Source organism: Stegostoma tigrinum, chromosome 36, assembly GCF_030684315.1.
Source record: "Stegostoma tigrinum isolate sSteTig4 chromosome 36, sSteTig4.hap1, whole genome shotgun sequence".
Lineage (NCBI taxonomy): Eukaryota > Metazoa > Chordata > Chondrichthyes > Orectolobiformes > Stegostomatidae > Stegostoma > Stegostoma tigrinum.
In genome coordinates this window covers 14165524-14193457 of record NC_081389.1, presented here as the reverse complement: position 1 = coordinate 14193457, position 27934 = coordinate 14165524, and the positions used below count along the sequence as shown (strand labels likewise).

General features: G+C 43.3%; 1 protein-coding gene across 1 annotated transcript in view; it reads right to left on the bottom strand.

Moving 5' to 3' along the window:
• Window positions 1–6566: 6566 nt before the first annotated feature.
• The window catches only part of hcn4 (hyperpolarization activated cyclic nucleotide-gated potassium channel 4), a 354702-nt gene continuing 333334 nt past the window's right edge, over window positions 6567–27934 (bottom strand). The window contains exon 8 of the mRNA XM_048520718.1: window positions 6567–7924. Within this exon, the coding sequence (XP_048376675.1) occupies window positions 6585–7924 (1340 nt within the window). The 3' untranslated portion in view covers window positions 6567–6584. The remainder of the gene's footprint in view (window positions 7925–27934) is intronic.

The window sequence follows — 27934 nt, the reverse complement described above, 5'->3', positions numbered from 1 at the left end:
TGACATTGCTCTGGCACTCTGTCCTGAGAAAATCAAATATTTGCAATTAGTAACATTCTCTATGTTTACCTTAAAGAGCTATTATTCCATTTATTCTTAAGTTCGAGTTGGATCTGCTTTGTCATTGCAGGCTAATAGCGAGTCAGGTGAAGAAGGGAGTTTGACATAACACACCTTCATCAGAAATAAATTTATAACCTTTAGCAACAAAAGCAAAAACAAGTTTATTTTCTATGTTGGTGCCACACTAAAAGTTGGAACTCAATCCCAAAAGTCACTGGTATCCTCATAAAAAGGAATAGGTATTTTTAAATCAACTTACTCTGACATGTTATAGCACACTTTGAGAACAGGAGGGACTTGAACCCAGACCAATCTAGCCCAAAGGGAGGAACATGAAGAATGTGCCACAACAGCCCTCTCATAATGCTAAGAGCAGGATTTTACTGCAATATGAGGCCAAATAAACCACTCATTTCTTTTGGTTTCTTCAAAACATGTTCATCTTAACAATTCTCGGATTATAAACTCAAGCAAACACACCATGCTGTCTACCTGAAAACATCCTCAGATACTGAAGTGGTTTGAGCAACTTGTGGATTTATCATTCGATTGGTTAAGCGCTGCAAAGAAAAAAAATCAAGAAGGCGCGGTCTCAGGAAGGATAATGAGCATATACTCCTTTTCACTGTGGGGCACAGTATACCTGAAAGCACACACAGTTGAAGCAACTCAAGAAGGTTCCCAACAATTACTATAGTGAAGCAGTGTGTGGAATTGCCTCAATGCCATTGGCATTACTGTAGCACAATACTTTGAGAGCAGATAAATGAAAGATACAATACTTGGATAAAGCAAACAATTTTTGTCACTCTTTTATAATTGATTTTATTTCTTAGTTTGGCCATGGCAGCCATTCTTATGGAACCTGTTTATTGTTTTGTTCTTTTACTGCCTCATTGTAACCGTACAGCCTTCCATTACACACTGCCCATTATTAGTCACGAATAGTCCCCATTAACAACTATTAACCCTCCCAGCCTGATCATTATCAACTCTTTGTCTGTCCAACAGCTCATCTCTCTCTTTAGGCTCTATCCAGCATTTACTCCCTACCCTATCCCTCTCCCCTTTTTCTGCATATAAACTGATATTTTCCCAGCCACCATCAGTTCTGAGGAAGGGTCACCGGACCCGAAATGTTAACTCTGTTTTTTGCTTTCACAGATGCTGTCAGACCTGCTGAGCTTTTCCAGCAACTTTGCTTTTGTTCCATTGTTTATCAAGATGTTGCTAGGTATGGAAGGTTTGAGTTATAAAGAGAGGCTGGATAGGCTGGTACTTTTTTCACTGCAGTGTGGGACTGCAGGGGTCACTTTACAGACGTTTATAAAGTAACCCTACAGTTAGGGTGAATGGCAGGTGCCTTTTCCTAGGATGAGGGATTTCAAGACTATTACTTTTCACACAGAGAGTGGTCCGTGTATGGAATGAACTTCCTGAGGAAGTGCTGGATGCGGGCACTGTTACAATGTTTAAAAGACACTTGGATAAGTACAAGAATATGAAAGGCTTGGAAAGACGTGGGCTAGGAGCAGGCAAGTGGGACTAGTTTAGTTTGGGGTTATGTTTGGCATGGACTGGTTGGATCAAAGGGTCTGTTTCCATGCTGTATGACTCTATGACTTTATGCATTTTTTAAATAAACAAGCAATATATTTCTGAATGGATAACACAAATTGAATTGAGCAGTTTTGGATTTTATCACTGTTTTACATTTCAGGCAAGTATTTATATCAATGGTGTTTTACAGCTTGCACACTTGTTGTTAGGCATTCTAACATCATTCTATTATCCAGAAAGTTATGGTATCCAGAAATGACTTGGTCTCAAGCATTTTGGACTAGACAATTTGAATTGAGTCGTGATATATCTAGTCCAATGCACTGTCATACCACTTTTCAAGTATGACACTGGGAAGCCATTAAGTTCAGATCAGAGGATGGTTAATGTCATAAAACCAGAGAGTACTGGGGAAACACAGTAGGTCTGACAGCATCTCTGGAGAGATCTTTGAGTCTAGTATGCCTCTTCTTAATAACCGAAAGAACTGCAGATGCTGTAAATTAGAAACAAAAACAGAAACTGCTGGTAAAGCTCTGTAGGTCTGGCAGCATCTGTGGAGGGAAATCAGACTTAATGTTCAGGTTGAACAACCTTTCCTTGGAAGTTCTTAACCCGAACCATTAACTCTGATTAATTTTACAACGAGTTATACTAGACTCAAAATATTAGTTTTGTTTAATCTCTAAGGATGCTGCTAGATCTGTTGAGTTTCTCTGTTTTTATTTCAGACTCCCAGCATCCATGGTATTTTGCTTTTAGTCAGTTAATGATGTTTAACGGGCCTGTCCAATGTTTGTTTTTGGTGTCAAAGATTGACTTTCTGATGAAATAGTGTGAGAACCTAACTCTCTTTGGAAATTTCTTTCCCTGAGTTGCATACGGGCCATAATTTTGGGTCAGGATCTTCCTCTCTGACAGCATTGTAAATGTTTCTTCACCAGTAGGATTGCATCAGTTCAAGAGAGCAATTCACTACCACCGTGTCAAAAGCAATTAGAGAAAGGTAATAAATGCTGGCCTAACTGGTGAAGTTCACAACCTGTGAAAAAATAATGAAAGAAAAATTGGGAAGAAGAGAAAACAGAAGTTGCCGAAGATATTCAGCAGGGATGTGCAGGCTAAGTGGATTAGCTATGATAAATGTGGGATTATCGGGATAGGGTGAAGGCCTGGTTCTGGATGGGATGCCTTTTGGAGGGTCTGTGCAGGCATGATGGGCCGAATGGCCTCTTTCAGCACTGTTTCTATGCTTACATGAATTCAGCAGGTTTGGCAGGATTTGTGGAGAGAAAGCAGAGCCAATGTCTTGATCCCAGCAAACCTTTTCCAGAACTGCACATTAGTATGTTGTCTTTGACATCTTACTCCAATTGATGACAACAAAGATCTGGGTTATCTTGAATGAGAAACGAAGCACAGCCTGTTGTGTCCTCACTTTGCACCATGCAGTCTCAACCACAGATTGATGGTGAAAGAACAAGGCTACACAAAGATATTTGTAACCAGACACAAGATGACTTCAGAGTGAGAATTATTATTACCTGCAAATTTTACAAGTTATTTCTTTACAAAGCAATTTGATTTATCTTTATTTGCCACCGTAGGATATGATCATGTACTGTTTATGTTACTTGACTGGATATCCAGAAAAATTAAGTTCAAGTTGTAATTCTGTTTAAAGACAAATATGGAAATTATATGAAAGAAATAATACTAACCACTAATCAAACAGGTCTACCTATTCATGATGTTTTATAGGGAGATTGTAAATGCTTTCTTTACCTGGGGATCTGATCCATACATAACACCAATGCGGTTGAATCTTAAATGCTCCATGAAGTTGCCCACAAGTCAACTAATTGCATGATGGTGCAACCAAGGCTAAGTGATAAATGTTGGTCTCGTTAGTGATGCTCATTTCTTGAGAATTAATATTGATAGAAGTGTACTCACCATTCATGCGTCTAATACAGATTCATGACATCAACAAGTAAACTCCCTGCATACAAGAAATTCCCATTCTTAAAATGAGAAAAAATTACAACAAAGTAATTTATTTCATCTGGTCCTCTTGCTCCTCATTGAAGTTGCTGGCATATTATGCTCTCTCAGCCTAATCATTGACTTCTTCGCTCATCCAACACGTTTACTTATGGCATTAGGATGGTGCATAGATCTTAAAATGATTGCAGGGTCAGATTCCAGATTTAGCAGTCACTTCATTCTTTTGCTGTTTTCTGTGCACTGGTAGATCCCTTCCTGTGCTACTCCAATGAATTTCTTAACCTGTTTAAACTACACAGCTCCACGACTGTAGAGGAAGACATCAAACAGGAATGTTTTTGGAATGCAGCAGGGAAAGACTAAATGAAAACCGTTATCCTTTTACAATTATCATTTGGATAGGAATTTAAAAAACAAAATTCTCTTATAATATTGATTAGGAGTCTTTATTTATTCCCCATTGCATGTTCAGCAACATTTTTTTGCAACTTCTGATGAAAGGTTGCTAATTTATCAAATAAATAAATCATTTTCAAAATTATTGATCTCTCCAATATTTTCCCCTGAAGGCACAACTGATGTTTCCATAGGCACTCACCTTATTCCCGAATCTCACTGAAATGACTAATCTTCAATATGCTAGCCCAGGCATGGAGGAACTACTGAGCTAATCCTCACAGTTAAGCCTGATCCTCATCTCACATGCCATCTGCATCTGGTACATGTCAAGATACACTGAACAGAGAAGCAGGTAAAAGGTCTGTCTAACAATTTTGCCCTTTGGCTTGGTCCATGGCCCTCATGACACCTATACATGCCTGAACTACTCTCGGCTGCAATCAGTTAACTCATTATAAAGTAGGGACCGGGTCTGCATCATGACAGGCTGTGCTACCCAGTATCACACTCAACCATGAATTAAGCTTCTAAACCATTGAGAGAGCTATTCAACCTGTCCACAGTTTCTTTGATATTTTTGAATCTTACTCAGTAAGCTGCTGAAACCCCAGTTGGAGAGTTTCAGTATAATCTGTTTACATTCACTGAACGATTTCACAAGTCAATCCACTGAAGGAATATGCACATAAATATTTGCTTCTGAAGCCCTTCTTTTCCTTTAATGTCAGGAAGGAGTTGCGGCTTCTTTGGTAGCGTCAACCACGCTCTGTTTTAACTTACCTTGAAGCTCTTTGTTCCTCCCATTGTTAGCACTCAGTATTTTCCATTTGCAATCTGGTTTACCAAGGTTTTCTTCATTATCAGTTGCTGAGGAAAGATTATGGCTAACTCTTTAACATATGGATCTACAATTGTCTTTCCCTTCCTTCAAGACATTCATCAGAAATACACATATATAAAATGGGAACACAGGGTGTATTGTGGCCTGAAATGAGGTATGTGTACTAATTCATTGGAGATTAGAAGAATGAGAGGTGATCTTGAAGAAATATATGCTGATTCTAAGGGACCTTGACTGTTGGGAGGATGACTCCCCTCAAGGGGAGATCCGGAACCCAACATTCTTCTAAAAATATGACACCTGTCATTGAAGATGTAATTTCTTCTCTCAGATGATCGGATTTCTTTTTGAGAGGGAACAATAAAAATTGGGTCATTGAAGATTGAGTTAGACTGATTTTTGAACAACTGGGAGTACAAGGATTATGGGAGACAGACTGGAAGCATCGCAATCACTTTTAGATCAGTCCATGATTCTCCTGAATGGTGGAACAGGATCAATCAGTCAAATAGCCCACTCCTGCACTTGACTCATACCACCTTACAATTATAGTGTTTTTGGGCCAAGCATGTATTTACTTGTCCTAATATCCCCTTGGATGGTTTGGTGTCAAATTTTGTTTGATGACACTTTGAAAAACATTGAAGGATGAAAGATGCTTTATAAGAGTGGCATAGTGGCTCAGCAATTAGCACTGCTGCTTTATAGTGACAGGAACACAGGCTTGATTCCAGCCTTGGCTAACTGTTTGTGTGGAGTTTGCACATTGTCCCCGTGTCTGCACTGTTTTCCTCTGGATGCTCCAGTTTCCTCCCACAGTCCAAAGATGTATAAATTAGGTGGATCGGCCCATGCTAGAGTGTCCAGTATTGTGCAAGCCAGGTGGATTAGCCATGGGAAAGGCAGGGTTATAGGAATAGGGGGAGTTGGGTCTAGATGAGATATTCTTCAGAGGGACACAATGGGCCGAATTTCCACACTGCAGGAATTCTAAACACAAATAGCGTACATGGGTTGTGAAGAGAAAAAGATCACTTGATACAAGTGTTTCATGTTAAAGGTGTACCAATGAGGTCACTCTAGCTCAAAGACCCAACCTAATGCTTGAAAACTGTATTTGACATTGTTTGATATGACCTCCGCTCCTATGCATCTGCATTGTCCCATGGTCCATCAAGCCTTGACCCTATTTAATGTCAATTTTAAATACCAATTAACACTGGAACATTTTGGCAGCTCTAAGTACCTGAGAGAAAAAGTTTCTCTTACCCATGTATATCTATTAGTGAAAAATAGTCCATCAATTGAGCTTCAGCTGAGTTGAGATAGTGACCTTGGATGCATTACTGGACTGCTTGTTTGTGCTAATTGTTTCTGACTTTTAATGAAGCATCAAGCATCATTAAATATGTTTCCTTTCCAAAAAAAATTACATTTGTGTGACCCTATACCATTTTGCTATTAATTCTAATACTGCGAAAAGAGGCCATACTATATTTATCTGCAGTAATTTACACAGTTCCCTTCGTATGAAAATTTATAAAATAATGCGACACAAAACTATAGCTCTAGAATAACTGGTCATCTAAAAAAACACAGTTATACAGAAGTAAAGAGAATTTTATATATATATATATATATATATATAATATTATATTATATAGTATTATATATATAAAATAGATCTGGTTACTTGTGACCTGTTCATGTAACCTCACAAATTGGAAGGGAGCTTAGATCGAACAGGTTCCAAATCAGAACCAAAGGATCCCTTCTGAGAACCAGTCTCGTCTTGAGATAACGTGGTTGGGAAAAATGCTCCAAGTGTTTGTCCTTGCGGTTGAGGTAAAGAACCTGATGACAACTGCCTGGGTAGAGTCATGCGCTCGGGGATGGAGCTGCACGGTTTACTCAAGCGTCTGGGTCTACTGAAGCCCGCCACACCGCCCGAGGCTTCTCTGCCCGAGAAGGGGCTGCTCTGATGAGTCAACTCTTGAGGCAAGGACGGCTGGGAGGCGGAGATCACCTTAAGGTCCTGGGTCAAGCGTCCGACTGGCGGCAGAGGAGGAGGAGGGAGAGGCGGCGTGCTCTTGAGGGTGATGATCTGCTGAAGAGCCGGAGGGGTCAGGAGAGACGTGCGGGAGCCTGACGCTTCGGCAAAGCCGCCGTGGAATGTCCTTCTGGCGGCCGGGCTTGCGGGCGGAGGGCTCAGAGCACCGGGGGAGTAGCACGGCGTGACCGAGCGCTGTTGGAGCGGCGAGACCTGGACCCTGGAGCCCGGGTGGTGCTCCCTCCCGCTCTTTGCCGGCACCGGGAAGTGGGTTGAAGGGGAGCCCGGGGGCAGGGGGCTCGGGCAGAAGGGAGGGGAAGACGAGCCGGCTTGACCGGCCGGGGATGAGCCGGTGGTCGGCTGCAGGAACTGCAGGGCGCCGGTGTGTACCTGGGGCGTTCTGAGCCCCACGGTGGCGCCGCCTCCGGCTGGGCTGGGGCCGACCGAAGGCTGGCGGAAGGCCGGGGGCGACGACCCCAAAGAGGGGGAAGGCTGGATCCCCGGGGCCGGCGGCGGCTGCTGCAGTTGGTTCAGGCTGCTGGAAGCCGAGCCTCCCTTCGGCTGCTGGGGGTGGAACAGAGCGGCCGAGGGCGACTCGGCGCTGGGGGTCTGCAGCTGGGAGGGGGCGCTGGATGGGGAGCCGGCCGACGAGGGTCCGGTAGTGGGCGCGGAGAACGGCGGCCGCTTCGTCTGTTGCCCCAGAGAGTTCAGTATGGACACCGAAGGCTGGAACATGTTGCCCCGGAGGTGCGAGTGGTGATGGTGGGTGAGTGTGATCGCCACTGAAGTGGTCGCCGCTGCCGTCTGCAGAGGGGCTTGAACCAGCGGGGTCCAGATAACCGGAGTAGGTGTGGAGACCGTGGGCACCGGGTTACTCTGGATGTTCTGAGCCATCTCCCTGTCGTGTTGCACGATCTGCTGGATAATCTCGCTCTCCTGATAGTTCAAGGCACCAGAGTTCAGGTCGTGCTGCACTTTGTGAAGCAAGATGGAATTTTTCTTGCCTGCGGAAAACAGCAAACGTGAACAATGTTAGTTGACTGTTTAACGAATCTGAAATCATTCAGCACAATTCACCAAAGAACCATGGGCGAAGTTGACATTTTCTTTTCCTTGAGTGAGGTGTAATCTCTGTCAATCCGAATCTCTGTTACCCGTGTCTTAGTTTTATTTCCCTGTCGCCCTGCACTGAGGAAGTTCACCCAGCATCCTTAGACAGTGCCACAGGGCCACTTCCATCTAGAAGGTCAAGGGCAGCAGATACATGGGAACACCACCACAATCAAGTTCCACTCCCAAGATCCTCACCACCCTGACTGGGAAATATGTTGCTGTTCCCTCAGTGTCACTGGGTCAGCACCCTGGAGCTCCCTTCCAAAGGGCATTGTGGGTCAACTTACAGCACATGGAAGGCTGTGGTTCAAGAAGGCAGCATGCTACCACCTTCTCAAGAGCAATTAAGGATGGGCAAATAAATGCTGGACCAGTTATCAATGCCCACATCCCACAAATGAATAGTTTTAAAAAAACATGCTTGATGACCCACTTTAGTTCCCAGCCAAGTAACTGTGATGATGTCCTAGTAGTATTATCTCTAGACTCTTAATTCAGAGACCCAGATAATGTTCTGGGGACCTGGGTTCAAATCCCGCCACAGTGGAATTTGAGTTCAATGAATATCTGGAATTAAGAGTCTAATGATGACCATGATTCCATTGTTGGTTGGGGCGCGGGATCCCCATCTTGTTCACTAATGTTCTTCACAGAAGGAAACTGCCATCCTTATCTAGTCTGACCTATGTGTGATTCCAGATCCACAGCAATGTAGTTGACTCTTGTCTGCCCTCTGAGCAATAAATACCGCCTAGCCTGTGAGGTCCTTATACTGTTAACAAATGTTCAAAAATCTTGATTTTAAGACTCTTTTCCTTGCTTTCAAACAGCCTCACTCTTCCGTATGTCTGTAATCTCCTCCAGCATCATAATCCTTTGAAAGCTCTGTACTTGTATATTTGGCCTATTGTGCGCCCCTCATTTTGTACCATTGGTGACTATATGTTCGGTTACTCAAGCTCTGAAATATCTTTTTTATACCTCTAATGCTCTCTTTAAACATTCCTTAAAATGTATCATCTTGACCAAGTAGATCCTTGAGAGGGTCAGCATCATACGGTGAACTGTCTGCGACACACAGTGAGATGAGTTGTTATATTAAAGGCTCTATAGAAACATATGGTTGTGAAGAAGAGTCACACTGGACTTGAAAAGTTAGCTTTGTTTCTGACTCCAGTGATGCTGCGAGAACTGCTGAGTTTCTTCAGCATTTCTGCTTTCATTTCAGATTTCTAGTACCTGCAGTACTTTGTTTTTATTATAGTAGTTGTTGGTTTCCTCTGGAATGCATTGCCTGAAAGGGAAGACCAACTTTTAACATGGAATGGAATCCATAGTAAGATTTGGAGAGCCATGAGCAAAATTGCAAGACAGTCCAGTGAAGTGGATAGCAAAGAAATTGAAACAAAATCAGCCAGGTAAATCTCATAGAATATGAGCTCCCTGATTGGGGTCGTTAGTCTGGTCCAGTCAGGGAGCCCCGGCTGATAAACATAAACAGGAGTGTCAGAGGTTCTGTTCAATCTAGGAGCAGGCTCTGAGCCGGCTGGGTCAGTGTTATGTACTGTGCACGTGTAAATAAAGGGTGAGTTGTTGATGGGATACTGACCTTCATGGGGTTTCTTCAGTGTCTTTACGTCACCCCATAATTATTAAAGTGGAAGATTCACCATTTCACCATTTTCCTTTCCACCTGCAGCTTTTAGTAACATTATGCACTCTTTGATCCCAATGTTAGCTTCCTCTAGCTCGTGGAATGTGAGCCAGTGAAGTGCAAGTGGTTGAGAGGAGTTAAAATAATGCCCATCACTTACCTCCTCTGATCCCCCTGCCTTGTCACCAACTTGAAGTATCAAACTTGAGCATGAGTCCTATTTTAAGCACAATCTTAATCATGATCTTATCTGTAACACCTACTGCAGTTCTGAATGAGAGAACAGTTTTTAATGGAACTGTGCATTGGTTTACAAAAATATAATTGCCATTGTTAAGATCAGCTTGTGCAATTCACTAAAAATTACATTTTGCATTTTGTCTACTTAAAGTTCACATGTGCACATGTACCAGCAGAGGGAGTCTGCTAAGAAATAATAATTAATAATATAATATCCCTTGAGAAAAAGAACAGGAAATGACATCACCAACCCAAGGAAACCTAACCAGATAAATAGAAAGCAGGACATAACACCAGCGCTTCGTTGGAGGCTCACTGATGATGTTACCTAGAATGGTGACGAAACGTCTGAAAACTAACCTTCCAGCTCAGCGAGCAAACTCACATCCTGATAATATAATAAAGGATCCCTGTTTAAAAGCTTGAGCAAATCTGGTTCTAAATGTCTCTGACTGATATAAAACTTGCTGTGTCTCAGGAATGCCACAGCTGTTCCCCACAGAGAATTCCCAGGTTTTCTCCCTGATATTTCTGACAGTACTGAGCCTTTAAGTGATGTCTTCTGTCCAGCCTCTCTTGCAGACAGATGTGTAAGTCCAGACCCTGTCCACTCATGTTTCATTTAAAGACAAACACCCAGGGAGAACTGAAAAACTGTTTACCAACTGCTTGTCTGAAGGAAGCATTTCATCACCAATTTGTCAACACCCCTCTGCAAAAGAAACATGACAGAAAATATCTCTCAAAGAAACAGTACCATCATATATGGGACACCACTAAACCTCTCCTACTCTCTATGACTATTATGTCCTTAAAAATCCTACTTACTGTATAACATTCCATTTTGTTTTATAATTCAGACTCCTTCTGCTGGTACATGTGTACAAGCAGCTCTCAGTTGACAAAATGTGCAAAGCAATTTTCAACAAACGGCACATATTAATCTTAACAATGGCAGTCACATCATAGTAAATCAATGCAAAATTCCATTCAAAACTGTTCTTTCGCTCAGAACTCCAGTAGGTGTTGAAGATAAGATCATGATCTGATGATAGCTGACATTATTTCCAGTCATGAACAAGCAAGTTGATGTTGAGTTAGTAAACATCTCAGTCATACTTCAAAACCCGAACATGTTCCTTTCTGGTTTCAGAGCTATTGAGAGTTAGAAAGCCAGGCTTCGATGTACCCAGGCTGTTTATCCTGCCCAGAGTTTGCACCAGGAGAACTAAAGGACTGAGTCGATCAGTGTGTCAATACAGAAAGGAAAAAATCATTATGGATACATTTCCAGTTGATGGTCAGTGACTTCTGGAGTAAATTGCACAAGAGACGAGAGACAGCTTGGTTGTATGATTAACTACTTGAGTTCAGAAAATAAACAGGGTATGCCTGTGAGGTTAAAATAGTATCAGAGATAATGGGAACTGCAGATGCCGGAGATTCCAAGATAATAAAATGTGAGGCTGGATGAACACAGCAGGCCAAGCAGCATCTCAGGAGCACAAAAGCTGACGTTTCGGGCCTAGACCCTTCATCAGAGAGGGGGATGGGGGGAGGGAACTGGAATAAATAGGGAGAGAGGGGGAGGCGGACCGAAGATGGAGAGTAAAGAAGATAGGTGGAGAGATGCCTGTGAGGTTGTTTCTTATGAAACTGCAGAGCTTGAGTTGGCACCTTCAGAAGTGGAAAGGATACTGCAATGGAAGGGTTGAGGAAATGCAGGAGAGATATAAAACATTCGAAGGAAAATTATTGTGTGTAGTTTGTGTCAGACTGTCACAACAATCTGATTAAACTATATGATTAGCATTACTATCACCCTGTCCAGTGTTTAATAACACCAGGTAGCTAATTGAAGTATCAACTCAAAACCAGGCAATGAGTTCTTTTTCATCATTTAATTAAATGGCTGAACTGTAGGATAGCAATTGTCTCTCATCATGATGCAGGGGATTCCAGGTTGCAAATCTATTTTCAAACATTTTCGCTCCGTAAATCAATGGGTACATGAACATGAGTGATAGCCATAGGAGTCCTGAATATTCCTAAAAGGGACCTGAGGGGCAACTTTTTCACACAGAGGGTGGTGCATATATGGAACGAGCTGTCAAAGGAAGCGTCAGAGGTAGGTACAATTACAACATTTAAAAGACATCTCAAGAGGTACATTTATAGGAACGATTTAGAGGAATGTGGGCCGAACACAGGCAACCTGGTTGGCGTGGATGGGTTGGGTTGAAAGGTCTGTTTCCTTGCTGTAGGACTGTGTGAGTCATAATTGATGGAATGAGATTATCTCGACATTGAGCTGGATCGTGCCACATTTCTTATCTTATTCTGCTACACATCTCGCCATAACTCTCAACATTCACACCACTATAATATATAAACCTTGTTATGTTTCAAAAAGATTGCACCACAATTGCTTAAATTCTATTCAATTTCTACTCATAGGTCAGCCTTCTCATTCCAGGAGTCAATCCAATGAACCTTTCTGGTTCTCCCTCTGAAGACAACACTTTCATCATTGGGTGCAGAAACCAAACTGTACACTGTAATCCAGAAATTCATTCAAGGATTGTGGATGTTGATGGCTGCCCATCCCTAATTGCCCTTGAGACGATGGTGGTGAGCTGCTTCCATGAAAAGCAACAGTTCTTGGTGTGTAGATAGACAGGCTGTTCCAGAATTTTTACTCAAGGACAGTGAAGGAACTGTGAAAAAATTCTAAGTCAGGATGGTGTGTGGTTTGAGGAAGGGAAATGGCAGTGGGCGCTGTTCCCATGCCTCTGTTGCCCTTGTCATTCTAGGTGGTCAAGATTATGAGTTTGGAAGGTGCTATATAACCAAGCATCTTATAGATGGTACTCTGCCACTGTGTGTTAGTCACGTATAGAGTGGGTGTTAAAAATGGTGGATAGCCAATCAAGCCGGTTGTTTCGCCCTGGATGGTGTCAAGCTTCTTGAGTATTGTTGGAGCTACTTTTGTCTTGGCAAGGAGAATTACACTTCTGACTTGTGCCTTGTAGGTGATGAATAGGTTTTGAGGAGACATGAGAGAGTAGGTCTATGTCTGATCCAGTTCAGCTTCACGTAACCCCAGAGATTTGATACTGGTGGATTCAGTGATGGTAATACCATTGAATGTCCCAAGGAGATGGTTAGATTTTCTTTCTTGTTGGAGATAGTCATTGCCTAACATAACTTCTACTTGCCACTTGTCAGCTTAAACTTGGATACTGTCAGGCATTGCTGCATTCTCCAAGGCTGACCTTTACCCACTCCTTTATCTGTCCAATTATTGTTCTCTCTCTCTGTGGACTCATCTCCACCTTTCATTTAGTCCTTTCTCCTTCCCTCCACCCCTTCTCTAGCATATACACCAAGCTGTTCCTGGCTACAGTAGTTCTGAAGGGTATCTAGATCCAAAATGTTAACTCTGCTTGCTCCCCACAGATGCTGCCAGATGTGCTGAGTTTTTCCAACAATTTCTGATTTTTATTGCATTTGGCTGTGTACTACTTCAGGAACTGGCGATTCACAGATGGTGCTGAACACGGCACAATCATCAGGGAATATGCCCATTTCTGATATTACGGAGGGTAGGTTATTTTGCTTTTGGTTTCTGATTGTTTTTGGGATACGAGCAATGCTGAACGAGCTGCAATTATTGCTTCTTGGCTCTGACACTTCTGAAGGTACAATGAAAGAAAGTTAATTATACATAGCTTAGGCCAGGCATGGACAACAGTTGATTAAATTTGCTGATACCCTTCATGAACCACTTAAACCCATAAAAGAAATAGAAACACTTATGATCATTTAGCTGAAACTAAGTTGCAAGAAGCTAGATATTCCAGTCAGAAGATTGCCATTGGAGCAGTGCAGACTCAAATTGCACATTGAAACCATGAAGAATTCCTGATGCAGATGATTCCACAAGAATTGTTCAGAACTTGAATTTTCTAATAAGCAATTCACCTGTGCCTAGAACCCTCCGAAAGAGTTCACCAAAGTCACAGAATTTACAGCTGACTTAAACGAATACTTACCCAGAAAACATTCGTAGATTATAGACCTACTCCAATTCCTAGGTAATGATTGAACTGAACTCCCAATCACCACAGATTCCACTGTCCCCACCCCCAAATACGCCTCCCCCAATGTCTTACACTGTTTGGACTCCTGACCAACAATGCCAGAACCTCCTTCCAGAACCTCATTTTCACCCAATCTATTTCCAATGCCCCTCTATCCAAACCTGATGAACTGGCACTGACACATCTTCTAACCCCAACCCTCCAGAAATCTGACCTTGCCCCTCCCCTCCTCTTGGATTTCAACAAACCTCACCTCCTGATCAGACCGACATTTTCCCCCTTATTGTCTAACCAGCCCCCGGACAAGAGCTGACAGTGCATCCCAGTTCCTTGGCACCCATGGACCCCCGTCCTGGCCTGCCTATGCCTTCCCAGATGCAGACCTGACAGAGTATAGATTCAATAACTCTTTCCTATCTAATGGATCCAACAATCTTCCCAGACTGTTTTCTCCACAGCCACCCTTGCCTGGTTCGCTAGACCTAACTGCAAACTGTAACCCCAGTGACATGAACCTCTCTCCCATGGACCCTCCCAATCCCCTCCCACCTGATACTGCCCTACCATAACACTCATTAACCTATTAGAGACTCTACCTATTTGGCATTGCACTGACCTGGTATCCTACTCACCAGAAACAAGCATCCCTCTGTCAACTGACTGGCATTACCTAGCCACCTAGCATCCTCATCCTGCACTTAACTTGCATACCTAACATTTCTCAGGAACAGTCAATGTGCCTGGCTTACTGCTGGGCATTTAAATCATAGAAACTAGCACCTGGACTGCTGCACAAAAAATGGGAATGCTTTACTACTGGACTCATAGATTCCTGGGCAGCTTCATGACAGGTAGTCCCTTCACAGCAACCTCTAGCCCTGAAGCCGCCTAAAGACTAGTAGGTACATTATAATCTGAACAATTGATATGGGGTTTACAGACCCTAATTGGAAGATCTAGTGGAGATTCAGGGAATTCAGTTTGAATGTGTAGGAGGTGAATATCTAGACCACTTGCTAGAAATACTTGACAATAACTACGAGCCCATCACACCTATATCTGGAACTAGGTTCACCCCAATGTTGCCTGCCAATGGTCTATATGTGGCAATGTCTTTGGAACCTGAAGCGAATGCATCTGCAGCTTAGAGGGAACTCTGATATGGGGTTGTCTGAACACACTGAATTTTAAGGAAACTGGATATTAAGGTATCTGCTCTGGACTGTGGGCAGGTAATTAAAAGTCATTGCAGCCAGAGGGATACAGCATTGTCCTGGATATTATTAGCAAAGCGATAAAGGAGATGGAAGGGAGGTTGACCAAAAAAAAACTGCGGATGCTGGAAGTCAGAAACAAAATTAGAAATTGCTGCAAAAACTCAGCAGTTCTGAAGAAGGGTCACTGGACCCTAAATGTTAACTCTACTTTCTCCCCAGAATACTGAATTTTTCCAGCAACTTCTGATTTTGTTTCTGATGGAAAAGAAGACAGTTTCATAATTTAATAAGGTGGTACGGTGGCTTAGTGGTTAGCACTGTAGCCTCACAGTGCCAGGGACCTGGGTTCAATTCCAGCCAAGGGCAACTATCTGTGTGGAGTTTGCACATTCTCCCTGTGTCTGTGTGGGTTTCCTCCAGGTGCTCCGGTTTACTCCCAGAGTCTAAAGATGTGCAGGGTAGGTGGATTGGCCATGCTAAATTGCCCGTAGTGTTCAGTGGTGTGTGGGTTATAGGGGGATGGGATGCTGCAAGGGGCAGTGAAAACTTGTTGGGTTGAAGGGCCTGTTTCGACACTGTAGGGAATCTAATCTAATGTGATTGTTGCTCTCCCCACTGATGAGGAAACTGGTCAGCTCTTATAATCAACCATCTAGACCATGCTATGTTGCATTTTCTGTGGCCATCAAATTCTGGAGTGGGGCATGAATGCAAAACAGGTCAGGCATCTTTTCCATTAGGGAAAAGGGCATAGTTTGCATTAAAGTGCAAAATGAGTTCTTAGCCTAGCCAAAACACATTATAGTATGTGCCAATTGTAGCTCAGAATTAATTTGACTTGATATTTCTTCCTAAACCTTCCTGCAACGTCAATTTGTAACTCAGACTTTTACTTCAAATCATAAACATGTGACTATAATATAGCTGTAACCTTTGTGAGATTACCCCAGCCAAATCAGATTAAATTTTATGTTAATTGAGAAGTCATTCAAAGATTGCAAGGTTTTGCCATGCATTAATGGATTAATTCTAGTAATCCTTCCAGCTAGTAACAGAGGCATTAATCTACTGATTATTTGCAACATGTTAGTAAATCCTTTATTCCCATGGAGACATTACTGTCAAATGGGTGAATGGGTGAAGAGAAAATAATGCAAAGTTGTATTCCTCAGAATTATCTCCTCATCCTTAATGGTTTTATACAATGAATGGAACCAGAACGTTTTAAAGGTTTCATTGCCTCTCACTCTCAGTTGACTGATTGTATCTGGGGCAACAATAAAAGAGCAGAGGTTCACCTGCACATCTGCCAATGTGGTATACTGCATCCACTGTACCCAGTGTGGCTTCCTCTACATTGGGGAAACCAAGCGGAGGCTTGGGGACCGCTTTGCAGAACACCTCCGCTCGGCTCGCAATAAACAACTGCACCTCCCAGTCGCAAACCATTTCCACCCCCCCCCCCTCCCGCCATTCTTGAGATGACATGTTCATCATGGGCCTCCTGCAGTGCCACAATGATGCCACCTGAACGTTGCAGGAACAGCAACTCATATTCCGCTTGGGAACCCTGCAGCCCAATGGTATCAATGTGGACTTCACCAGCTTCAAAATCTCCCCTTCCCCCACCGCATCCCAAAACCAGCCCAGTTCGTCCCCTCCCCCCACTGCACCACACAACCAGCCCAGCTATTCCCCTCCGCCCACTGCATCCCAAAACCAGTCCAAACTGTCTCTGCCTCCCTAACCTGTTCTTCCTCTCACCCACCCCTTCCTCCCACCCCAAGCCGCACCTCCATCTCCTACCTACTAACCTCATCCCACCTCCTTGACCTGTCCATCTTCCCTGGACTGACCTATCCCCTCCCTACCTCCCCACCTATACTCTCCTCTCCACCTATCTTCTTTTCTCTCCATCTTCGGTCCGCCTCCCCCTCTCTCCCTATTTATTCCAGAACCTTCACTCCATCCCTCTCACTGATGAAGGGTCTAGGCCCGAAACGTCAGCTTTTGTGCTCCTGGGATGCTGCTGGGCCTGCTGTGTTCATCCAGCCTCACATTTTATTATCTCTGCTTCAGTGCTCATGCTTCAATGCAGGGAAAGGCTATCGGTCTGTGCCAGCTACATATCCATGTGTGGATGTGCTCAAGGACAGCGTTGGGCTTTATTTGAGTTCTACCAAATAGTGCAGTTGTAGACTACTTCATAGGTGCCGGGAGTCACATCCGGATGACTATCTCATGGGTGAGGTTTCAGAGGACAACTGAGGCCTTGGGTGAAAAGAGACAATTGGGAAAATAAGTTCCACTTTGGCCGATCTTGCATTTGAGATAATAACCATAATGATCTACACACTGCCCAAAACAGCATAGCGGCGATTACAGTATTTCTATACATTTTGCAACTTATTAAAAACCTAACTTGCTATATTCCCGACCGAGTTCCACTTCTTAACTCCTCCATTGGAAAATTAATGGCACAAAGGCCCGCAGCTCACCCAGTGTCCATCGCAGGCATTATGCAACTCCTTCTTCTGATTAATAGGAAGCAATGGCCTAGTCATATTAACCCTGCAATCTCTGCAAAACTGGTAATGTTCTATGGATCGACCTTTGAATCCCACTGTAGTAGGTGCCAGAATTTGAATTCAATAATACTCTGGAACTAAGAGTCTAATGATGACCATTGTTGATTGTTGGAAAAACCCATCTAGTTCACTTATGTCCTTTAGGGAAAGAAACTTCCATCCTTAGCTGGGCCAGCCTACATGGGACTCCAGACCCACAGCAATGTGGTTGAATCTTAACTGTCCTGTAGACAATTAGAAATGGGCAATAAATGGTGGCCTGGCCAGTGATGTCCTCATCCGTAAATAAATAAAACTTCCTTTTATGCTTTATGTTCTTTGACCCTTCATCCATACAAGTTGATACTGGCAAGCCACCACGCCATCATCTTGCCTACTCTTGGACTAATGTAGGCGCTATATCAGGCCTTCAACACTTCTCTGTGAAGCTGATAAATACCTGCAGTTTGCAAACTCCTGCCAGGCCACTTAGTGCACAGGGACAGACACGCACCTCACTCACCTCCATAGGATGATTTTTGTGCTTGTAGAGACAGAGGTGCCTTATGGCACTAAGCTTCTTTCTTAGTGCTGACTCACTTCAGCGCTTACTTCGAGTCTGCCTGGCTCTTTCCAATTCACATTACATTCTTAGTGTACCCTCACTGACTTCAGCACCATCTGCTACCCTCTGTGTGGCTCACCTTTTTGTCTTGTCACTTAAAAACTTTAATTCTCAGTAATAGGCAGACAACCTCTCTGGCTTGGATTAGATTATACCACCGAAGGAAGGATGGCAGCTTTTTTAAAATTCTCCTGTGGGATGTCAGCAATGGTAGTTAGGCCAGCCTTCATTGCCCATTCCTAGCTGCCCTTGTGAAGGTGGTGGAGAACTCCCCTCTTGTACCAGTGCAGTCCATAAGCTGTAGACAGACCCACAATGCTTTAGAGAGGGAGTTCTGGGAATTTGATCCAGACACATTGAAGGAACAGCAATTTCTTTGCAAGTCAGGATGGTGAATGGCTTGAAGGAACTTAGAGGGGTGGTATTTTCATGTATTTGCTGCCCTTGTCCTTGTACAGGAGTCACAAATGGTGCTGAATGTTGTACAATCATTGGTGAACATCCCCACTTCTGACCTTATGATGTGGGGAAAATCATTGACGAAACAGTTGAGGATGGTTGACCTTGGACTCAGCCCTGGGGATCTCCTGCAAAGAAGTCCTGGAGTTGAGATGAATGACCTCTAACACCCGCTACTATCTTCTTACGTACAGTTATGACTCTAGTGGCAAAGAGTTTGATCCCAGGATTGTCATTGATTTCTGTTTTGCTATTGTCCAACCCTAATTGCCCTGGAGAAGTTGGTAGTAAGCAATACACAAATGGTAGGAAATGTCTCTTTCATTAGTAGCACTTGACGCTGGTCAAGTATTAATTTGAAATCTGAGATTAATAGAATTTTGCTAATCAAAAGAAAGACTTTAACAGGGTTTGCCATTGTTATCATCACAGGGTGGTCCAACTTTTATGTTAGATTTTCCATCAATTATTACAAATGCTAGACCATTTCAGAGGGCAGTTAAGAATCAACCACATCTGGGTCTGGAGTCACATGTAGACCAGACCAGGTAAGGATAGCAATTTCTTTCCCTAAGGGGTATTAGTGGAGCAGATTTTTTTTCCTGACAATTGGTAGTGCTTTTATGGTCATCATTAGACATTTGACCTCAGAATTGTTATTAAATTCAAACTGCACTACCTGCAATGGTTGGATTCAAACCAAGTCCTAAAAGCATTTACCTGGATTAACAGTCTAGCGAGAGTACCACTAGGCCATCATCAAGGGCTTCAGCTTAAATGGCAGGAGAGGGGAGTGGTTGAAAGGTTCATTGGGGCCACAGGGACAGCAACACAGTGGTGACATAAAGGATGGGGGGATATTTGTGAGTCACAGGCAGAACCTGTGAGTCTCTCACACTGAAACAAAGATGGTACTTTGTCAGATCAAAACTCAACCACATAATAACCAAACAAAATGGCTATAAGTGCATGCAAAGCAGGCAGAATAAAAGATTTTCTTTCTTTAGGCGCGAAGTAATACTTCTGAATTCTGAGGCCCTGTTAGGGGCAGTTGTGGAAACCATGGAACATAGCCCAACCATGATGCCATTCAAAAGTAATCCCATCTGGCTATACCTGGTTCATATTGCTCTATTCCCTGCCTGTTCTTGTGTCTATCCAAATACCTCTTAAATGTTGCCATTGTGCCGGCTTTGACCACCTCCCCTGGCAGCACATTCCAGGTACCTACCACCCTCTGTGTAAAAAAACATTGCTTGCATATCTCTCTTAAATTTTCCCCTCCTACCTTAAACCTATGCCCCCTAGTATTTGATATTTCCACCCTGGGAAAAAGACTCCAACTATCCATCCTATCCATGCCTCTCATAATTTATATGCTTCTGTTAAATCACCCCTCAGCCTGCTATGCTGTAGTGAAACAATCTAAGTTTGTCCAACCTCTCCTTATAGCTAATACACAGGAATCCAGGCAACATCTTGGTAAACCTTTTTTGCATCCTCTCTGAAGCCTCCACTTCCTTCCTGTAGTGTGAGGACTAGAACTGCATACAGTACACCAAATGTGGCCGAACTAAAGTCTTAAATAGCTGCAAAATGGCTTGACAAGTTTTATACTCAGTGCTCCAACCAATGAAGGCAAGCATGCTGTGCATCTTCCCTACTGTCTTATCTACTTGTCTTGCCACTTTCAGGGAGCCATGGACTTACACCCCAAGATCCCTCTGTATATTAACACTCCTAAGAGTTACCATTAACTATATGCTTTCCTCTTGCATTTGACCTACCAAAATTCATCACCTCACACTTGCCCAGATTAAACTCCATCTACTATTTCTCTGCCTAACTTTCCAACTGATCTATAGCCTGTTATAGCCTTTGATAACCTTCCTCGCCATCCAAAGCTCAAGAAATTTTCATTTCATCTGCAAACTTACTAAACAGACCACTTACATTTTCATCTAAGTCATTTAAACCATATCTCCACTGATTTAGTCATGCTATGCATCAGGTTTGACTTTTCACTTTATCAACAGGTCATTCATTGTTGATGGATGCAGATAATAAATCATGGGCATGACATTGTGTACACTAATTGCCTCCTTGCCATGTCGGCTAAATGAGTGTCAGGAGAACAAGGCATTTAAAAGTGACACCTGAATTTTCCATTCCTCAATCACATTTCGAAGGTAAATGCAAAATCATCCTGGTCTCGCCACGATAGCGGGCTGTTGTCTCACGAGAGAGAGACGTCAGGTGGTGAATATAAATTAAGGGCACATGGTAACCTCAGTTGGTGTGGGAACATAGCCAATACTGGAAAGACAGCGCTTCACTCCCTCTACCACCAACACTCTGTCACAGCAGTGTGTACCATCTACAAGATGCCCTGCAGAAATTCACCAAAATCCTCAGACAGCTCCTTCCGAACCTACAATCACTTCCATCTACAACGACAAGGGCAGCAGATATACGGGAACACCACCACCTCCAAGTTCCCCTCCAAGTCACTCACCATCCTGACTTGGAAATATATCATCATTCCTTCACTGTCGCTCGGTCAAAATCCTGGAATTCCCTCCCTAATAGCATTGTAGTCAACCCAGAGCAGGCAGAATGCAACAGTTCAAGAAGAAGCTCACCACCACCAAGGGCAACTAGGGATGGGCAGTAAACACCCACATCCTGCAAAATGAATAAAATTAAGCTTTCCACTTGTCAGAATTTCACAGTAATATACAAGGTTATGGTTGAGACTTAACCTGTCTGAGTATTTTTCTGTTATTCATTCATGGGATGCCTAGGCATATTGCCCATCCCTAATTGCCCAGAGGACAGTTGAGAGATCGAGTCACCATAGTTTTGCCAGACCATAGCGCTGCGCTCCCATTGGAGAGACTTAACTAGTGATGATTTAACCTGAGGGTCACCGCACCTCAGGTAAGGCGTGAGGTTGAGAAGGAAAGCCATTTGTGATAACCTCAGCTAGTGTGGGAATTGAATCCACGCCATTGGCATCACACTGCTGCACAAACCAACCATCCAGCCAACTGAGCTAAACTGGCCCAACAGTTAACCCAGTGTGGAGCTGGAGGAACACCGCAGACCAGGCAGCATCAGAAGAGCACAAAAGCTGACGTTTCAGGTCGGGACCCTTCTTCAAACCAAACAGATTCGTGGTCATCATTGGATTCTTAATTCAAGGTGTTTTTGTTAATTATTGAATTCAAATTCCACGATCTGCCATGACAGGATTCAAACCCAATCCCTCTGGAACATTAGTGATAGTACCACTCGACCATGACCTCTCCATTGTCCTAAATGCCCTTCCCACGGTTACCAAGGCCAAGAGTGAGACTTAAAACTTTCAAGACTACCTTGTCCATTTCCATACATCAAGTTCTATTAGTCTGTTCTCTGCAAAGGAACAAGCGACTTCTTTATAGGGCACGGTTTGCATGAGAATTGAGCTGGTCATGCTCGACCTTTGCAGAATGAAAGGCATTGAGAAAGATTTCTAATGTTCACAGAATGCAGGAAGCTCTTCAATGAGTTACTTATCAATGATCTGTTTGTTGCCAGATTTAGCACTGTTCTGGTTCCTACCCAGCAACATTTAAATGCAGGTTAAACTATTGAAGATTAGAAATTACAGAACAACAACACCAATTTTAATACCTCAAGTTGTAATCATGTCGAAATGGCCTTTAATCCCAAAATTATCCACAAGTAACAAACAAAATTCAGGTCCATTTTTAAACATGATTTACACTTTTGATTTGAGCAGAGAGTAAAGTAAGGCAGGATTATTGTACCAGAGATAATGGGAACTGCAGATGCTAGAGAATCCGAGATAACAAAGCGTGGAGCTGGATGAACATGGCAGGTCAAGCGGCATCTTAGGAGCACAAAAGCTGATGTTTCAGGCCTAGACCCTTCATCAGAAAAGGGAGAGGGGAGAGGGTTCTGAAATAAATAGAGAGAGAGGGGGAGGCAGATCGAAGATGGATAGAGGAGAAGATAGGTGGAGAGGACAAGAGAGTTGCAGTGGGAGAGAGATCCCCTGAGGTTTGTCCAGAGGGAGGAGGGTAACTTCTTCAGGGATCTCTCTCCCACTGCAACTCTCTTGTCCTCTCCACCTATCTTCTCCTCTTTGATCTGCCTTCCCCTCTCTTCCTATTTATTTCAGAGCCCTCTCCCCTTCCCTGTTTTCTAATCGAAACGTCAGCGTTTGTGCTCCTAAGGTGCTGCTTGGCCTGCTGTGTTCATCCAGCTCCGCACTTTGTCATCAAGGCAGGGTTATGCCTGCTGTTTGACCATTTTCTCATATTTACGCAATTAGCTCATTTCTATACCTATACATTGAGCAGACAGAATTACATTGAATCATACAGAATTTACAGCATGGGTATAGATCATGCTGACCTATTGATTCACATTATTTATAAAGTGTAGCCCTGCAGTTTGAGTGACACCAGACAAACTGCAAGATTCAAGAAGGCAGCTCACCACCTTCTCCAGGGCAATTAGGGATGGGCAAAAAATGCTGGCCCAATTCTTGATGTCTGTATGCCATGAATTAATTTTTACAAAATGACTTATGGTAAAATATCTAAGAGGAAAACCATGAGCTAAAATTATGCAAACCGTCAACTGGATATTAGCTACACAACAGGCTTTTTACAGTCATAGAGCTGAGCAGCACTGAAACACATCCTTGGTTCAACTCATCTATGCTGATCAGATATCCTAAATTAATCGAGTCCTATTTGCCACATTTGTCCCATATCCCTCTAAGCCCTTCCTATTCAAGTGCCCATCCACATGTCTTTAAAATGTTGTCATTGTACCAGCCCCCACCACTTCCACTGGCATCTCATTCTACACACTCACCACCCTCACCATGAAGAAGTTGCTCTTTAGGTCCCTTTTAAATTTTTCCCCTCTCACCTTAAACCTACGCACTCTGGTTTGGACTTTCCTATCTGGGAAAATGACATTGAATATATAGCCTATCCGTGCCAAGTTTTGATCAAAACTTTCGGGTTATTAAGATGAACTGGTGGGTGGATTGAGATAAATCTTTCTATCGGTTGCAGTCGCTAGGACTGGGGATCATGGCCTAAGACCTTGAAGGAGGTGCTTCAGGAATCAAGTGAGGAAACACGGCTTTTCTTTTATTTGTAGATGGACATGGTTGTGGAAATTTCTGGCAAATTTGGCATTTCGTGCTCATCTCTAACTACACTTGGAGAAGCTGGTAAGCTGCACACTAAAGGTGGCAAAAACCAGGAAATGCCTTCAGTAATTGGCAGTTAATGCTGCTCAGCTGTTAATGTAGAATCTGGGATTGGTGGAATTTTGCCAGGCAATATTTTTAAAGGATAAAGGGAAAAGGCAAGGACCTCGAGTTAGTCTATGACTCGGCAATGAATTAAATGAATTAGCTCTAATCTCACATACGCAAATAATTACAGTGAAAAGTTTGCAAGTTGCCACCTATGACACCATTTTAGGCACAAGTACCTCAGCAAAGATTCTTCAGTACAAGTTCTTAGGGGAAAAAAAGGAAAAATAATGAAATAAAAAATCCAACATTATATATTGCAGGAATAATATAGAAAAGTAAAGAAATAATAATGTTCAGAACAACAGTCCTTCCAGCCCAGTTCACGCTGGCACCTAGCCTTTAGTTTACACCTTATTGTTGAGCAGTGAAACAGACTCAAAGGGATAAATGATCACCTTTTATTTCTGTGCTACAGAAGCCTCCTCCTAGCTCTTGTTATTCAACCCCATCAGCATCACCTTCAATTCCCTTCTCCCTCAAGTGATTATCATCCTTTCCTTCAAGTGCACTAACCCTTTTACTTTATTTACTCCTTATGGTGGTTAGTTTTGGACCCTAGCCACTCTCTGAGTAGGACAATTACTGAACTTCTTTAAGTGTAACCACTTTCATTAGTGCAATTGAGGACATGGGTTAACCTGAGGAACGATGGAGAATCACTGACAATGATATTCACTTCAGCATCAATGGGGAGGGGGTTGGAACAGCGCAGCACAAGTCTAAGCTTTAGGGTTGTCTCAGGGAGCAGTGTTGGGAAATGAAGTCGTAATTCAAATAGGTGAGTGGTATCGTGTAGATGGTCCCTACTGGTGGGCTCAACAGGGAAAGAAACATGGAGATTCATGGAGGCTCCTCAACTACCAGGCTGTGACTCTCTGCACCAAATGTAAACCGCATTATCTTCCACTCTTGTGTGAATCAGAGTAGGTGGAGTAACAGGGCTGTTTCTGTCTGTTATGGAACTGCCAAACCCCCTCAAAATATATCAAAAAGATAACCCAGACCCTAACTTTTATCTCACTTAAAGGTAAGTGTAAGGCACTGTGTTCCAGACATGATTCAATTTGTCAAATTACTAGGCTTTAAGTAAGACACACTTTGTTCTCACTTCACAATTGAAATACAAACAGAAAAACATGGAATTTCTGGAGGCCTGGATTCTCCACTAAGCAGGCCATGAACAAACACATAGAACTAGACCCCATATGTACACCACTGCACAGAAAACCAGAAATGAGGTAATCAAATCCAAAGGATACCAGCGTTTAAATACCAGGCAGGAAAACACAACAGTGCCTCATTGGAGACTGAACTGATGATGTTACCTGCAGGGTAATGAAAGGCCTGCGAAATAACGACCAGCTCGGCGAGCCAACCAAACAGAGCATCCACAGCCCGAGCTATGAATCTATGAATCCTTATTAAGAACCTGCTTTGTTTCTGGTATTCCTCACACAGGTTCAGTGGAAACGTGGCCGGCGAACCCAGACCGAGCGGGGGGTTACTGTCACTGCGCACAGAGACGTGGAGGAGGTACTTATGTGGCAGCAACTGCCAACAAACTGCAACTGATGCTTGAAACGCTGTGTGTGCCTCAGTGCTGTCCTCTGTGCAGCTGCAGAAAGCAAAGCGAGGTTGGGACAGACGCTCGAGAGCTGGGAGAGCAACAGAAGTCCCCCGAGGAAGAAGCTGAGGACATTAAGCGGGGCAAATATCACCTTGTGAGCATAAGAAATAGGAGTAGCAGATTCACTGAGCTGGCTCCGCCATTCAATTAGATCATGGCTGATCTTTTCTTGGACTCAGCTCCAATTACCCGCCTGCTCACCATAACAATGTTGTCACCATTCAAAAATCTATCTGTCTTTGCCTTATAAATATTCAATGAGGAAGCCTCAACTGCTTCACTGGGCAGGGAATTCCAGATTCTAAACACTTTGGGTGAAGAAGTTCCTCCTCAACTCAGTCCCAAATCTGCTTCCCCTTATTTTGAGGCTATGCCACCTGGTTCTAGTTTCACCTCAAGGATGGAGCAATGCCGCAAAAGACACAACAAGGCAGACAGGGCTCAATTGACACTCGCTTCCAATAAAACCATTGAATCCCTACTGTGTGGAAACAAGCCTTTTGGCCCAACAAGTCCACACTGACTCTCAGAGCATCCCACCCAGAGCCATCCTTATATTGCCCATCGAATCTACACATCCCTGAACATTACAGGCAATTTAGCATGGCCAATCCACCTAGCATGCACACCATTGGACTGTGGGAGAAAACCGGAGCACCCAGAGGAAACCCACACAGACGTGGGGAGGATGTGCAAACTCCACAGAGATAGTCACCTGAGGGTGGAATTGAACGCAAGTTCCTGGTGCTGTGAGGCAGGTGGAAACTGAATGCAGTGATCACTCACTGATTATAAATTTGTTGTTGATCTTTCTGTTCTCAGATGCAGATTTTCTTTGCTTTTGCTGTTGCTGAATGAAAACAAATGTTTTCAACCATGTGAAAGTTTTCTGCTCTGAAATACTCCCACATTAAACAACAAGAGTATTTTAAGTTACATTGCACATTAGGAAAACAGTAGACACCCTTAGACTGGATTCTAAGACGAGGTGATACTAAGGATAGCTTGACTCTTAAATTGCGAAATATTTACAACTTTTCTTTAATTCTTTTACAGGATGAGGGCATCACTGGCTAGGCCAGCATTTATTGCCCACCCCTAATTGCCCAGAGGGCAGTTAAGAGTCAACCACATTGCTGTGGAACCACATGTAGGCCAGACCAGTTCCCTTCCATAAAGGACATTAATTAACCAGATAGGATTTTCCTGACAATTGGCAATAGTTTCATGGTCATCATTTCCTGGTCATCATTTCCTGGTCTAGCTTACATGTGACTCCAGACCCACAACAATGTGGTTGACTCTTGACAGCCTTCTGGGCAATTAGGAATGGGCAATAAATGTAGCTGCCTAGCCAGCGACGCCCTCATCCCATGAATGAATAAAGAAATAATACTGCTAGGCCATTGCCTGCCCCTAATTTTCATTTACAATGAAGTGTTAGATGGCCACCAATGGGTGCTGAGAAGTGTCCCTTTCACTGTCTGTACTGACCTGATGCGTGGCTGGGATTTTAAAACTCTGCCAGTGCGGGAAGCTCTTGGCAGTGGTCAATTCTTAAGCTGTTGCTGAGCGGAATACAGGATGAGCACTGTGCACATCTGATGAGGTGAGTGCTGAGAATTAGGTGAGGAAGAAATTCAGAGAGAAATCCTCTGCGCAACTGGCCAGAATTGACATTCAGCTGAATAGTAGCAAAATTCAGTGCGAACGGCCATGGTGGTGGATATGTTGCTGCACGGCATTGTGCGATGTCGTTTGTCACACCTACAGTACATTGCTGCAATTTATGCAGCAAACATCCTTCAACCAAATAACCAGGCTGAAAGTCTAAGGGGAGCAGTCCTTAGCCCTGTTAATGGAGACCAGGGTCAGATCAGGGGCTGGTCCATCCTTGCACAGAAGATGTGTTGCAGTGTCACAAATGAGTCAGTAGGAATTGCAGAGGATAGGAAGGTAAGGAGAGATGAGAGCCATTGAGGGAAGATGTCACATGTATTATTACGAGTGGAAGTTTATAAGCCTTGTTTAGAGATGGGTGCAGTGGCAGAGTTAGAAT